Source organism: Spea bombifrons, chromosome 12 (genome assembly GCF_027358695.1).
Source record: "Spea bombifrons isolate aSpeBom1 chromosome 12, aSpeBom1.2.pri, whole genome shotgun sequence".
Classification (NCBI taxonomy): domain Eukaryota; kingdom Metazoa; phylum Chordata; class Amphibia; order Anura; family Pelobatidae; genus Spea; species Spea bombifrons.
In genome coordinates this window covers 28,721,344-28,735,271 of record NC_071098.1, presented here as the reverse complement: position 1 = coordinate 28,735,271, position 13,928 = coordinate 28,721,344, and the positions used below count along the sequence as shown (strand labels likewise).

The window sequence follows — 13,928 nt, the reverse complement described above, 5'->3', positions numbered from 1 at the left end:
TGATCACCCAATGAAATTATTAGTTATTGGTATGTTCGTTAATAATACCAAAACTAAGTGACGGGCGCGACAGTAATAAATTCTTTCAAGGAAATATCGCCCCGCGTTCGATTATCCTGTTCTTACATGATTCTGGGCCGAAAGCCAAATTTCAGAAGAACCAGCCGTGGTTCCACCTGAAATTTTAGTAACCTGGCCTCTAAGCGGCAATCGTTCTGGAATGTCACCCGTGAACTTCACAAGTGTTTGTGGACTCAAGCCTCACTCCCCTGAGTATAACCATGGTTCCGAACTACTATTCGCCATTGATGGGGGGGCCCCGGTATCCCAAGACCATGTCCTCTTTAGGCCCACCAGATATTGGTAGAGTTCTTTGCAGTTATTTGGGGGTTTGGTCCCCTACGACCGCCTTGGTTTCTACGCCGTAAGGGTGCCCCTTATCTAGTGTGACACATACCTTTTCTTACCGTCGTATTCACTTATGGATCACTGGCATAAATCACGGACCCCAGCTTCTTAAACGGTTCCCCGGCTCACGGGACTGGTTCTCCTTTCTTGCCCTAAGTTCTTGCACCGCTCTTTTGTTCTGGAAACCCACCAGCGCCAGAGTGATCTCCGCATTCCACCGGCTGCGTTCTCTGCAACGGAAGTCTATCTCCTGGCCGTCCATCGTCACGAGGGTAAAGTAGACGCGGTCTCCTTTTCGCTCCACGCATTCGAGCTTCGCCAGCGAGTCAAAGCGCAACACTTTGGACTTGCCTCTTTTCCGAGGGTCTGTATAGAAATGTAGGCCGTCGGCGGTCAACACGCATCTTCTCTTCTTCCATAGCTGAAGAAAGCTATCGCTGCGTTTCTCCAGGTCGCCCTCCTTGATGGCCACCATTGATGGTATCACAGGGCGGTTCATCACTTAAAGTTCTGGAGAGACCCTGCGTTTGAAATATAGCGGCTTCTAATAATATAACTAATTTAAGGGGTTTTCTTTCACTTCTCCAAGAAAACTCAAGATACGCAACCAGACTTTGGTTATTTCAATTCACTTTTGCAGAAACCGGCTAAAAATGTTCTTCTTTGGCGTCAAAACACCCAAGATGGTGAGGACCGTCGCAGACGTCTGACCAGGTGTCTCGGTCAATTAAAAGACTGTCTTCTCCACAGCGTTATCCGGTAAATGGTACGGTAGCATTACAACGTTGAGTTCACTCTGTTCCATGGAAGAATAATTAAAGTATAAGCAGGATCTTCATGGTCAACAGGCCTCGGACATCGACGGACAGTGGATGTGCTGTGACTTGAGGGAGGTTAATGAGTCTCTAAGTCTCCGCTCTCGTTCCTACTGCTGGTTAAGGCAGGAGGACTCATTCAGGATCGATCTGTGTCTTTTCTCCTCCTTACTCATGACCCAAGGCTTCGGGGTGGATCTGTATGCACGGCAAGAAGACGCAGTATCAAGTTCCTTCCCAGCCACTCTCATGCAGCTGGAAACGCTGCCTAATAGAATGACTTAGGCTTTTAACTGATTGTTGGACGCTGGATGCTCCTCCCTATCCGAGAGGCAACGAGAAAGACTGCAGGGAGAAAAAAAACAGAGATTAACCCTATTACCGACTATCGATAAACCGCTCAATGCACAGCAGACGACACAAATAAAAAACATGGGTGTTTTAACCCCTTAGGAGCTACAAGTGTACGTAAAGCCGAGTAAGTGATCACCTTGGGGACCGCAATTGATGTTTGAATATTCATTTTTTATTTATTTATTTTGGTAATATATATATATATATATATATAATATATATGATAATATATAGCATGGATATTAAACCACAGATCTCCTTTAAGGCTAAACAGATGTCATTGTTGATCAGGGTTCCATAAAGAGACATTCCGGTTACAGAACTATCATTTTTTTTATTTAAATTACATAATATGTAGGTACAATAATTTAAAAAAAAAGATTTTTTTATAGGAGACGCCCACTTAAAGGTGAGGTTTTGTCACTTTTGTGGGTATTATGCCACCATAAAATGCATCGTTATGTGTATCCGGACGGCCAGCGTGACTAAAGCACGTTAATGTGTGTCTATATCATATAATATAATAGGGATGCTTATAAAGCGGTTATGGACTACAGCTTTCCCTGTTAATTCTTTATAGTGTTACTCTCAATCCACGGGCGGAAACTGTGATTTATATACAATACTAATGTATAATAGGAATACAGGGTAAAAAATAAAAGCACATGGTTTAGGGCACGCATGTGGAGTGCCACCTAGGCAGCGTACAGCTCTGCACAGGGTACGACAGCAGCACACAGGGTAAGACGGCAGCTCAAGACTCTGCGCAGGGTACGACAGCAGTGTACAGCTCTGCGCAGGGTACGACAGCAGCGTACAGATCTGCGCAGGGTACGACAGCAGCGTACAGATCTGCACAGGGTACGACAGCAGCGCACAGCTCTGCACAGGGTACGACAGCAGCGTACAGATCTGCACAGGGTACGACAGCAGCGCACAGCTCTGCACAGGGTACGACAGCAGCGCACAGCTCTGCACAGGGTACGACAGCAGCGCACAGATCTGCACAGGGTACGACAGTAGCGTACAGCTCTGCACAGGGTACCACAGCAGCGTACAGCTCTGCAAGGGTACCACAGCAGCGTACAGCTCTGCACAGGGTACGACAGCAGCGTACAGCTCTGCGCAGGGTACGACAGCAGCGTACAGCTCTGCGCAGGGTACGACAGCAGCGTACAGATCTGCGCAGGGTACGACAGCAGCGTACACCTCTGCGCAGGGTACGGCAGCAGCGTACAGCTCTGTGCAGGCTACGACAGCAGCGTACAGCTCTGCATAGGGTACGACAGCAGCGTACAGCTCTGCACAGGGTACGACAGCAGCGCACAGCTCATGTCCTACCCTGTGCGTGGCAGGCTGCTGAAAGTCCCAATAAAAGGCATGTTTGCCAGGACAACAAAGGACATAACCTTGGTTGCCGGGACTATAGAGGAGATTCAGAAGTTTTGTCTGCTATGTTATACTTTTATTATTTGAAATGATTGCTTCACTAATGTCTACCCAACATAATGCACGAGCCATGAATTTAGTAACGCTTACAGCTGTGACGGTGACAGCTCCACTTTATGCCAGCGTTTTGTGTCACATGACAATTTAGTGCTGCCGGCAAAAAATATGATGAGCCAACATTTTACTTGTTCAAAAAATTCTAAAGTGTTATACTCAGCAGGGTAGGTGAAACAACGCCATTAATTATGCAATGATTTTCTCTTGTCTCAATCTCTCTCTCTCTCCTATTCCGAAGCTGCCAACACGTATCACCTTCCATTACAGGGGTGGAATAAATTAATGGGAAGAAATGATCATGACAATCAGGTCAAGTCAGATTCCTTAGTAGGGTGAGAACTTGGAATGGTGACAGAACTTTAGGACTATTTTAAAACTGCAATCCTAGAATCCCACGCGTGGGTAGAGTGGACTCTTGGCTGATTAAAGTTGATGGATAGGAGGGAGGGCTTCCAAATGATGCAGTCATGGAATAAATGGGGAAGGCAAATAACTGATGAAAGTATGACTTCAAGAATATGTCTCCCTCGCCACCTCCTGGAATTATGATTGCGGAAAAGTAGCCACGATTGAACATCTACAAAACGTCTTCCAAGAGAATGTCTTGGAACATACTTGGCTTTTTAAGGAGGACAGGACCTTAATTCTACACCATGTATGAAGGGTTCTCAATGAAGCCTGAGAATGAAATGGTTACCGTGATGCTGGGTGTTCTACAGATAGTTGAAGGGAGAAAAGGTGGTTTTAGAACCCAATGCGCGGTGTTTGCTCTGTTTGTCATGCATGCAAAGTTAAACTTGCGGATATGTATCCTGGAAATAGTCTTATTTTAGTGCCGCACATCGTTCACCTCGTTATCGTTCTGAGATACAAATCCGGCTCATCATAAGTCAAGAATGGAATTGGGTAAAGAAAAGAGAAGACTTAAAAAGTTGGTTCTGGAATTCCCCTTACAAGCTGTCTTTGTACGTTTTGACTTGCCATAAGATAGTTGCTTAGCAACAAAGAACCTTCAGTCCCACCGAGCCCTAGGCAGGTGAAGGATGAGCAGAGAGACAGGAGATGGACAACCCCTCGTAGGAGAGATAGGCAAAGTGTCCGTACAAGGTTTGTGAAGGTCCATAGAACATCATTAAATTGTCCACCACAGACTCCACTGAATGTCCACCATGAGCAATGTTGGTGCCGACCCCTGCCCTGTAGGCAACTATAGTGAGAGTCCAAAGAGAAGAAAAAACGCCAATGGAATGAGATAAAAGTTGAAATTGAAATAAACAGTCAGCGAGATAGGGTTCAGTAAGAACCCTAAGAGGATTAATGGTCTTAGATGTTACTTAGACGTTACTTAGTCTTCAAAAGTGGAATGTGGAGCTTATATTTTGGAGGAGCAGGCCACAGTTGGGCTTAACTTGTTCTTTGGGATCCCTCCACCCCCAAAAGTCCTCTTCAATTATTGTTTTTATATTTTCCACACTACAAAAATCTTGAAATTGGAAGTCTCCTGAGATGCTGGCTACGTTCTTCATTTATGTACTCAAGAACATGTGGAAGAACGTTGAGTTTACCAGATCTGGCAGTTTCCCCCCTCCTACTTTAACTATCAAAAGGTCCAGAAATACTTTCCAGCGGGATATTCCGGACCGAACCACGGTTCTAAAATATCTTGGGTCTGGAGACGATTGATGGAACACTAGGATGTCCTCTCTATACTGTTACATAACCAAAATTAAGGGTTGTATCTAACACAAAACCTTAATTATAGTCATACATTCTTCTGCTCTCACATAGATCACGCATGTATCATATTTATTAATGACAGTATCCCATTATCACATGTGAGCGGTGTCGGGGTGCGGCGTTATGAGTGCTTACTTAACGAGTATGATTAACATTCTAAAATATCTGTGATTAGCGCTTTGGTTAGCCTACTTCCCAAGCTTCCACTATAATCCCACATCAAAGCCTTTCCATGTTTTCTCAGCGACGCGGCCGGTTCATTCCCAGCAAGAACGTTTCCCGAAATTATAGGGCGCTCGGAAATTAATTTCATGTTCCATCCGACAACAGGGAGCGCGCGTTTAAAGCCTCCGAGGCTTCGGGGCAACAGGGTGGTGTCACCATAGGAATGGTTTAAATATTTACAAACGCTCCACCTACCTTATTGCTTTTAATTAACCCTTCATTAAAATATTAAAAATAATCTAGACGGAGACGGGGTGGGAGGAGGCGTGAGAATTTTTTTCCGGACTATATATGATTTTTCGGCCTTTCTTAATGAGCTATATCATGAAATATTATCCCTTTAATAGCCCATCTTGAAGATTCTATGTAGCAGCTCATCAAATCTGTTACCCCAAGGACCAAAAATACCGGCCCTCATGGAAACCTTGACTTATTATTTACAGAGACACTTAATTGAGTCACCTGCAATCAAGCAGGGATATCAACCATAACATACTGGGGGCAAAAGCACCATCTGGGAGTCTTATATATGATCGCCGCGGGGAGAATAGGAAGGAGTCGGCTCCAGACTGTGTGACCCGGAGAATCTGCCCCTCCACCCTGAGACTGGGGCAAAAACCCTGAGAGTTCCCAGGTATGGTGATCATGTTCTCTGACGTCTTCAAGCAAGCCGATGGGTTTGCCCTGTGAAAGATGGGGCGTATATAAAAATGATCCACTTAATAAGGAAGAAATTTTAATTGTTGGTTAATTCATTAAAATAAAATTGTAATTGTTGTGCAAATATGCCGTCATTTCCTAGTAAAGATAATGTTTCGTCTAGACAGAGCTATGTGTATTCTTAGAATCTTGGAGTCAATTTAAAAGGGAAGTTCTATGGAACAATACAGAATTTTCCGTGAGCGTTTAATATAGAGCTGTCTGCAGTCATGTGATATTTTGGGTGAATTTCCCGACTCAAACACCACACTGAGCCGATGCTTTATGGCGATGCTATTGAAGTCCGTCCCTCCATCACTTTCATTAGTCAGAGAGTCTACCTGGCTGATTAAGACTGAGCCGTTCTGTTGTTCCCCTCAGGCAGTATGATAAGGAGTCGGGGGTTTAGTAGATCGGGGATCAGATAACAGAGCGAGAACGCGTACAAACGGCTGATATGCAGCTGCCTGAAAACATTATATTATGGGGCAAAAAACTACAATAAGTTTTAAAAATGCATTTAATAAAAAATACTCAGACTTCGTCTTTAAGGGGCTTCATTGGGTTAACAAGATTTTAGTGACTTGCGGTGGCAATGGCATGAAAGGCATTTTGTGGGTTAGGTGATATCAAAACATGGAATGAATACATTGTCCGGGTTTCACCCTTTAAATTCACATTGGAAAGCTCCGAGCTTATTTTTTCCTCCCCACTCTCTTTCATGTCGTGGTTCCGTCTCGCTGTCGGCTTTGGCACTCGGTAAATGTTCAGCATTGTTCTGCCCCGTGAATGAGGTGATCGTATGAAGCAAGGTTTCATGAATGGGTTTCTGCAGAAGGCTTCCTGCTTTAACCACAAATCCCGTTCCAGCCCCAGATCCGCAGCCAGCAAGGAGACCTTTAGAAGGAGCCCAAGCGCTGACTTTTCCTGGACTTGCCCGAGTTTACAGAGTAGGGCGGATAATAATAACAATAAAGAAAAAGTTAGATCGCTTTCCGCTCCGGGCATTGATCTCTTCTGCAAACAACGCCGGTGTTGTCTTAACTCTTTCACAGGAACCAGAGGACAAGTCTGCCCCCGTATAGGTGGCGTACGCGCCCTCCAGATCTGAAATGGTTAAACCCTCCAGGGCTTTTAGGCAGCTGCCTATTAAAAGTGCAACTTTGCGGAATATGCATTCAGCGCTGCGGAATATGATGGCGCTATATAAAACAATAAATAATAATAAGAAGTTCGAACCACCGTTTCGGCCCCCGTCTAGTCGCCCATTTCTCCTGCTGTAAAGACTCGAATCTTAATCAGTCGTTGGTCTCGTCTTAAATTCAGGAATCATATGCCTATTCTATACATGTTATAAATGCTCTCACTGTATTAGCCTCTACCACGGCTGTTGTGAGGCTGTTCCGCTTATCTACCACCCTCTAAGGTGGTGGTGGTGGCTCCCAGTATAAGATGCACCTTCACAAAGCCACTTATTACAGGTTTCTTTCTTTAATGCTTTTGAATGCTTAGCCAATTTTGGTGTATTTTGTGTAGCCTATTACAGGGGTCACATGACCTCTGATGTCATGAGAAAAAAATACAAAATCGCCATTTCCTCCGTAAAAGGAACCTCGTCGATTGTAAGCTTCTGGACCCTACCGAACTCTTCCAGCTTCATCGCACAGAAGTATATAAATAGGAGGTCGAACATATTAAAGCGTTTTATCACGCGTGCGCGGCTGCACCCTGTGCCAGGCAAACACTCTAATCTCTTCCAGATAACGTCGGCACTTCACAAGGGTTCACTTCTGTATTTTGGCAACGGACTGCATTATTTACGGCTCGTAGATTATATCTGGACCTATAGCCCATCCCGGGAAGGTTATTTAAATAGTAATTTCCTCCAATGTATAGCCCTGGCTCATAAATCGTAGCAGTGCTCATTAGTCATGGCGGCCGTGGTCTCAGAGGCTGGGTTGGTCTTTTGGATCTCCCTAAGGAAACTGGGATTTTGGTGGCCAACCACCCCATATAACTACACCCGGGAGCATCTTTGGGTAGCGGTTAAGTGGGTGTACTGACGTCCGCTGGTGGTCCTGCTGATGTCGGGGGGCTGCCCGTTGGCGGTGCATTTGGGGCTAGCCTTAAAAGCAGTGGAACGTGCCTCCATGCCGCCCCACAACCCGGGAGATGATCCACAGTGACCCAAGGATCTCCACCGAATCTCGGGGCTAAAAACCGGTATGCAAATAACATTAGTAAATCCCTAACGTTGAGGGACTTTGACTTTGGGGAGCCATTTTGGGATATTTGTAGGGAACAGAAACAAAATGGCTGCTTCGTTGACCTCACAATACTCGAGGACAATTTAATATGAATGAAGATCTCTTTCATTTCAAACAATATTGTGTTTGGAACATAAGAGATTACTTTTCATCCTAAAACAGGGTTAGGATTATTTACTTAAAAGAATTTGTTTTTTCATTAATAATATAACTTGGATTCAAGATAAAAAGTAAGTGGGATAGAAATTAAGTATCTTATGGGCAAATTCATATTTGAAAGCAATAATAAATACGGTATATATATATATATATATATATATATATATATATAAATAAGTTCGGTGACGTGTTCTATGTTGTCATAAGTCACGTCCTTCTTTGTTACAGATTTGCTACGAAATGAAAAGTTACAAATTGAAAATGGTGCCCTTATGGTAGAGCCCTGCGGAATATGATAGCGCTATATAAATCCATAAATAATAAAGACTATATGATAATAATAAGATCTCTTGGGTTGTTACCCGTTATGTCTGGTGCCACCTGGTGGCATAAGCCAAGACTAGCTTGGTGAGGTATTTTCCTGCTGCCGCTCACATAAACTATGAACAAGCAAGTGAGTTAGAGGGTAAGGGAAGGAGTATGTGTGAATGAATGTATGTATGTTAGGATAAGAATGTAAGCATGAATGCTTATGTGAATGCATTTGAGTGTGAGCATGAACGTGTAAGTATCTGTGTGTTGGCATGGATGTGTAAGCGTGTGAGCATGAAAGTAAGTGGTGTGATAGGGGGTGCGTGTTAATGAGTTTGAGTAAGTATGTGTAAGCATGGATATGTGTGTTAGCGTGAGTGTGTACTTTTGTGTAAGTGTGTGTACATATGGGTGCCAGTGTGCCAGTGTGTGGGGGCAAAGTGCTTAATGGACCACTTGGGTAGTAGTGAACACGCTACTAGGTTAAAGAGAGCATCATCGCCATCGCTGCTGTTTTTGTAAAAACACGTGAGGTCCTCACGGAATGTTTAGTCTCGCATTCCTTTTCTTAAAATTGATTGTTGAGGTCACTAAAGAATACTTTTTCTCCGGGATTCTGTTTTATTTACCAACTGGATCTTCACGGAATTACTCTTAGAGGCAGAAATAAATCCGTACAACATTTTATTCCGTTGCCATTTTTATTGGTTATGTTCTGGTTAAAAAAAGGCTTTTTTTTTTTACATAAATAATAAAATATATGTATTATTAATACTTATTAAAATATTATCATACCATCTAGAGTATAATGCGTAATCAGATATTAATAAGGAAAACAGATCTAGCTGTATTGTTCCAAGATGTAGTCTTTAGTTGAAGTGGATACCTTTTATCGGGCCAACATAATTTAATAATGACTTAATTTAATAATGACTTAATAATTTAATAATTATTGAATATTTTAATAATTATTTAATGATCCTTGAATTTCTGTTTACCTCTTAGACAGCATTTAACATTTGCTTTTCTTTCTTTCTTTGTTTGTTTAGACGAGTGACATGAGAGTGTGGCGGTTAATAGAATGTTAGCGTGTGTCTGTGTACATTCTGAATACCCTTAGCATGTGTTCTGTTTAATTGAAACAGTCTGTCTACTGCGCTAAGGGGGTTTAATGAGAAAACAAAAGAGGGGAGCCAGCCAGTTGTGGGGAGCCTTTTGAGGTTTAAATAATACATTTGCAGCCCGCGGATACATCTTCTGCCCCGTTCCAAGCTGTACGCAGACATCTATGGATCTGCTGTCGAGAAATGTTCCACTTGCATTGCCCTGATCAATACAACCTCTCGCTGACATTAAAGGGTTAATGCCGACACTCCCTCTCATCCGTCCTGTGGCTGTCTGCGCATGGTTAAAGCCCCGGCTAGTTGCTAAGTGAACGTCGCCGTCTGACAGCAGCTATTGATGGCATCAAGGATCTGATGTGCTTCATCGGGCTTGAGGTCAATACCAAGAAGCGCGTGCTTGCCTCCTACAGGGGCTTCTAATCCATACATCGCGATATTACCTTATTTGGTCTGTTGGGGTTTTTTTTTTTTATTTTAGACCAAAGAGCCCATTTGTTGGACGGTGCAGATTCCTGATTTGTCATGAAATGGGCTTTTTAGTAGATCGCTCCTATAACTGATGAACATCCGTGTATAAAGTCATGTTCGGGATGACCCAACTTGCAGCCCATGAAGAAAGGTCAAGTATGTAGTACTATAGGGGCCTATTCACTAAGCAGTCAGCTGTAGTTGATTTTAGTACAGCAAGGGAGTATTATAGGGACGGATAGGGGGCCGTACTGAACATAAGAGAAGACCTAGAAGCGAATTATGATTGAGATTATAATATATAACAATATATTCCTGTATTGCTAGCTTCTGATACCTTCCAACAAACTCATATAACAAGAAGCAGGGCGGCATAAGCTTTATATTCCCCTCGTGTAATCAAATGACTAATGAAGGGTCTCTTGAAGTCTTGAGATCTGGTTGACTGTGAACGTCTTTGCTCGCTACAAGATATCTCAAAATGAAGTATTTTCTCCAGATGGAAAGCAATGAATGTAACAGCTGCTGCAGTACCTCATCTGGCCAGTAGGCGGTCCACACTCCCTCTATTTGTTCGAATGAATGTGAAATTGTTGGGTTAATGATGGGCATGTTTCACTAGATTTTGGTAAATGATCCAAGGGTCCCTCTGGGTGATTAAGACTCGGCCATTCTACTGTTTAACACATATTGCGTTTGGGCATAGATAGCATAACTTGAACACCTGGACACGGTGAGTTTTTAGAATTAATACTAGTTTCCTTTTAAATATAATCCTTATTTAACCAATTTCATTAGGTAAAACGACACATTTCTCAGAAAACAAACAAAAAAACCCAGTATTTTATCTCAAGACAGATCCTGTCTCATTAAAACTGAAAGCAGACAAGGAATTCAATGAGCATCGGGCTCTCCTGCAGCGAGACAATCAATTTCATTCACGCTGGCTGTAAAAAGTCCCTCGGTGGAGAAGAGACCGCTCGCTGGCCAGAATTCTGTTCAGATCAACTGCGAGACAGACAAAGGTCGAGAACACTGTGTAATGCTAAAAAATACAGAGTGTTCTCCAAAGACAGCTCAAAAATAACATAAAAAACGAACATGTGTTTTATCCTTATTTCATTGGAGAGGGCTACCTTGTTTTGATTTTGAGAAGCTTGAGTCCACCAGTAAGCAAGAGTCCTCCAGATTGTCAAATACCTCATTAGGTTTTTGGAAGCTAGATCCCAAATGTATTATTATTATTTGGTTTTTTTTGTTCCCGCCATCATCAAGATGTCGCAGAGGTGCTATATCTAGATGTGAATATCTACGGCGACCCTACACGGGGGTTGTAGTATTGACAGCACCCATTGATATTGGGAATCGGCCATCACAGGAGTCACTGGGAACTCTAAAGATCACCCGAGCCTTCTATCCTTCATGTCTTTTGCGTGTAATTGGAATTTCCCTTCCTGCTGTATCTCTTAGAACTATTGTGCCATCAATGCCCCCTAATCCCTCTAGGACCAATAGGTTTAACCATGTTTAACCATGAAATGGGGTAGGAGGCTTTAGCCCTCAGCACGCCGTCCTCTCTCCCGCTGCTCTCTTGTAATTCACTCGCACTGGTACGGAGGTGATGATGTAGCTGGCCTCCCATCATTTGCTGCAGTCTCGCTCATTGTAATTCATCTCATGCCTTCAGGTGAAGCAGCGTTTCTGCCTGACTCTTACTGCTCAATCCGTGTATCCTCTCCGTCCCCACGTACCCCGCGCCACGGAGACGATACGCGGAACACGGGCAGGAAAAGCAAAGGAAACCAAGAACAGACAGACAAGAAATAAGCCTCTGAAATGCTTTGTAGTGTCCTTCACAAAATAGCTTTACATTTGTTACCCCCTGTTCCAAGTTGCCATTCCAGAAAATACGTTCCCATCACAGCAACGCCGGTATACGTAAAGAACACTTATACATATGACGGGGACTGGGGGGTTTACTTGTTACGTTCCTCTGTTTGTAAAGGGTATCAGTAACATTGTAGCGATGCAGCCGTCCCGACTCGTAGGGTTCTAGAAGATCTCATAGAACTTCTGTTTTCCCATCGTTGTAATGTCACTGGGTTTCTTGGTCGGGTTTGCCAAATCTCAACATGATATCCCTGTCAAAAGACCGAGTTCATTAAGCCCAGAGGAGGATGCCCCCAACCCTCATGTATTCTGGGTGTTTAAAAGGTTGGAGACCCTGGGAGTGAGTTCACAGCTGCTATCAGGTGCCAAGTTTTATATTAAGTCTCATAAATACTGTAGTACAGGCTGCTCCAGCCCCATGTGCTAAATTACCCCTGCGGGTTGACACTCATAGGTTGGGAAGCTTTTGGTTGAGAGGATCTGATCTCCATATTGTACCCAGACAAAGTTCTTGCAGAAGGTGCACATGCATGAATATGACACTTGCGCATGTGCAGTCATCTGATCACAAGGCACCCATTTTACAAGATATATGGTGATAAGCAACTTGAGCAGATGTTATCGGCTTCGGTGCAAGCATCACCGGGCTTCCTTGAGGACCAGGGACTGCAGTGACCTTCAGTATACACCCTACCTTAAACAAGGACTGGGATAGGACTCTTATGCTCCCTGGCAGTGTTTCGGTTAATGATAGGTGCCTATGAGTGAGTGTCAGGGATACTCCTTACTCAGTATTCATATTAGGATATCTTTGCCAATAAAGAATTCCATTCTCACATCTATGGTATTGCGCATGTACACTGACAACTCCACACAGTCACATGCATACCAATAAATAGTAATATATTTTGCATCTTGGATCCCATCAGACATTTATAAACCCAAAAACACAACCCAAAATTCCTAATTCCAACACATTTCCCTGCAGGTGGAATGAATGACACAGTTCACTGCAGCAGCAGAGTAATACCTCAACCTACCACCAGGGGCGCACCAGTGCAAAATACGCAAAGCTATCTTTTAACTGCCTTTAACTATCCTTTAACTGCCGCAGTAACCCTTTCACTGCCGCAGTGCATGACCGTATAAAAACAGATCTGCCATGTCTCTCAAATATTACATTTTAGCATTATTTAAAAAAAAAAAAAGTCTGAGAGAGATAACTCCAGGACAGGAAATTCATTGATATCCAGGTTTAGTTACCGCAACTCTCATCTTTCTTTTGTTTTTAACCAAAATTTCACCAAAACAATTACACCGATTGCAGAAAAAAAGCTTTAGCTAGTTTTAATAGATTAAGTTCGTTTTGCTAAAAGCTGAGACAGTGACAGTTCCCCTTCAAATGTAATCTAACATACTGACCGCTTTACCTCCTGACCAGTCATGATTTTCATAAGGAACGTTATTAGAACCATTAGTGAGTCATCATAACAGAGTCTTTCTGATAGGCTATTAAAGGGTTAATATTTTAGGAATCTCGGGGTCAGTTCCGTTAGGAAGTTCCCAGGTATGATTATTATGTATCACATAATCCTTTGAAAGGAAGTCTGATGGATCTCTGTCTAAGATCTTCAGCTTCCATGTCTATCAAGTGTATTCTTAATAAATGCCGGCAGGTTCCATGTTTTTTATGTTTGCAGTAAAGTAGGGTTTTTTAGTAAATGGTTGGACGGAGCAGGCAGAGAGTTCTGTGGGGTTGGTCCTGGTGATGGAAGGATCTGGTGAGAGTTTATTGTTGAGTTTCACAGATAATATAAGACAGAATCTTGTGTTTAATGCAACTTAACATTTTTATTTTTAACATACTAACCTATTCTAACGTATTCTAACTTATTCTAACTTATTCTAACTTTTTCTAACTTATTCTAACTTATTCTACAAGCAACAACAAATGCGATGACTTA

The 13,928-nt window shown here is 42.9% G+C and overlaps 1 protein-coding gene across 1 annotated transcript; it reads right to left on the bottom strand.

Moving 5' to 3' along the window:
* Nucleotides 1–499: 499 nt before the first annotated feature.
* Nucleotides 500–883, bottom strand: LOC128469718 (pleckstrin homology-like domain family A member 2). Its single transcript, XM_053451521.1, has one exon. It carries the CDS (start codon nt 881–883, stop codon nt 500–502), a length of 384 nt encoding a protein of 127 aa, XP_053307496.1.
* Between the last annotated feature and the right edge of the window lie 13,045 nt (nt 884–13,928).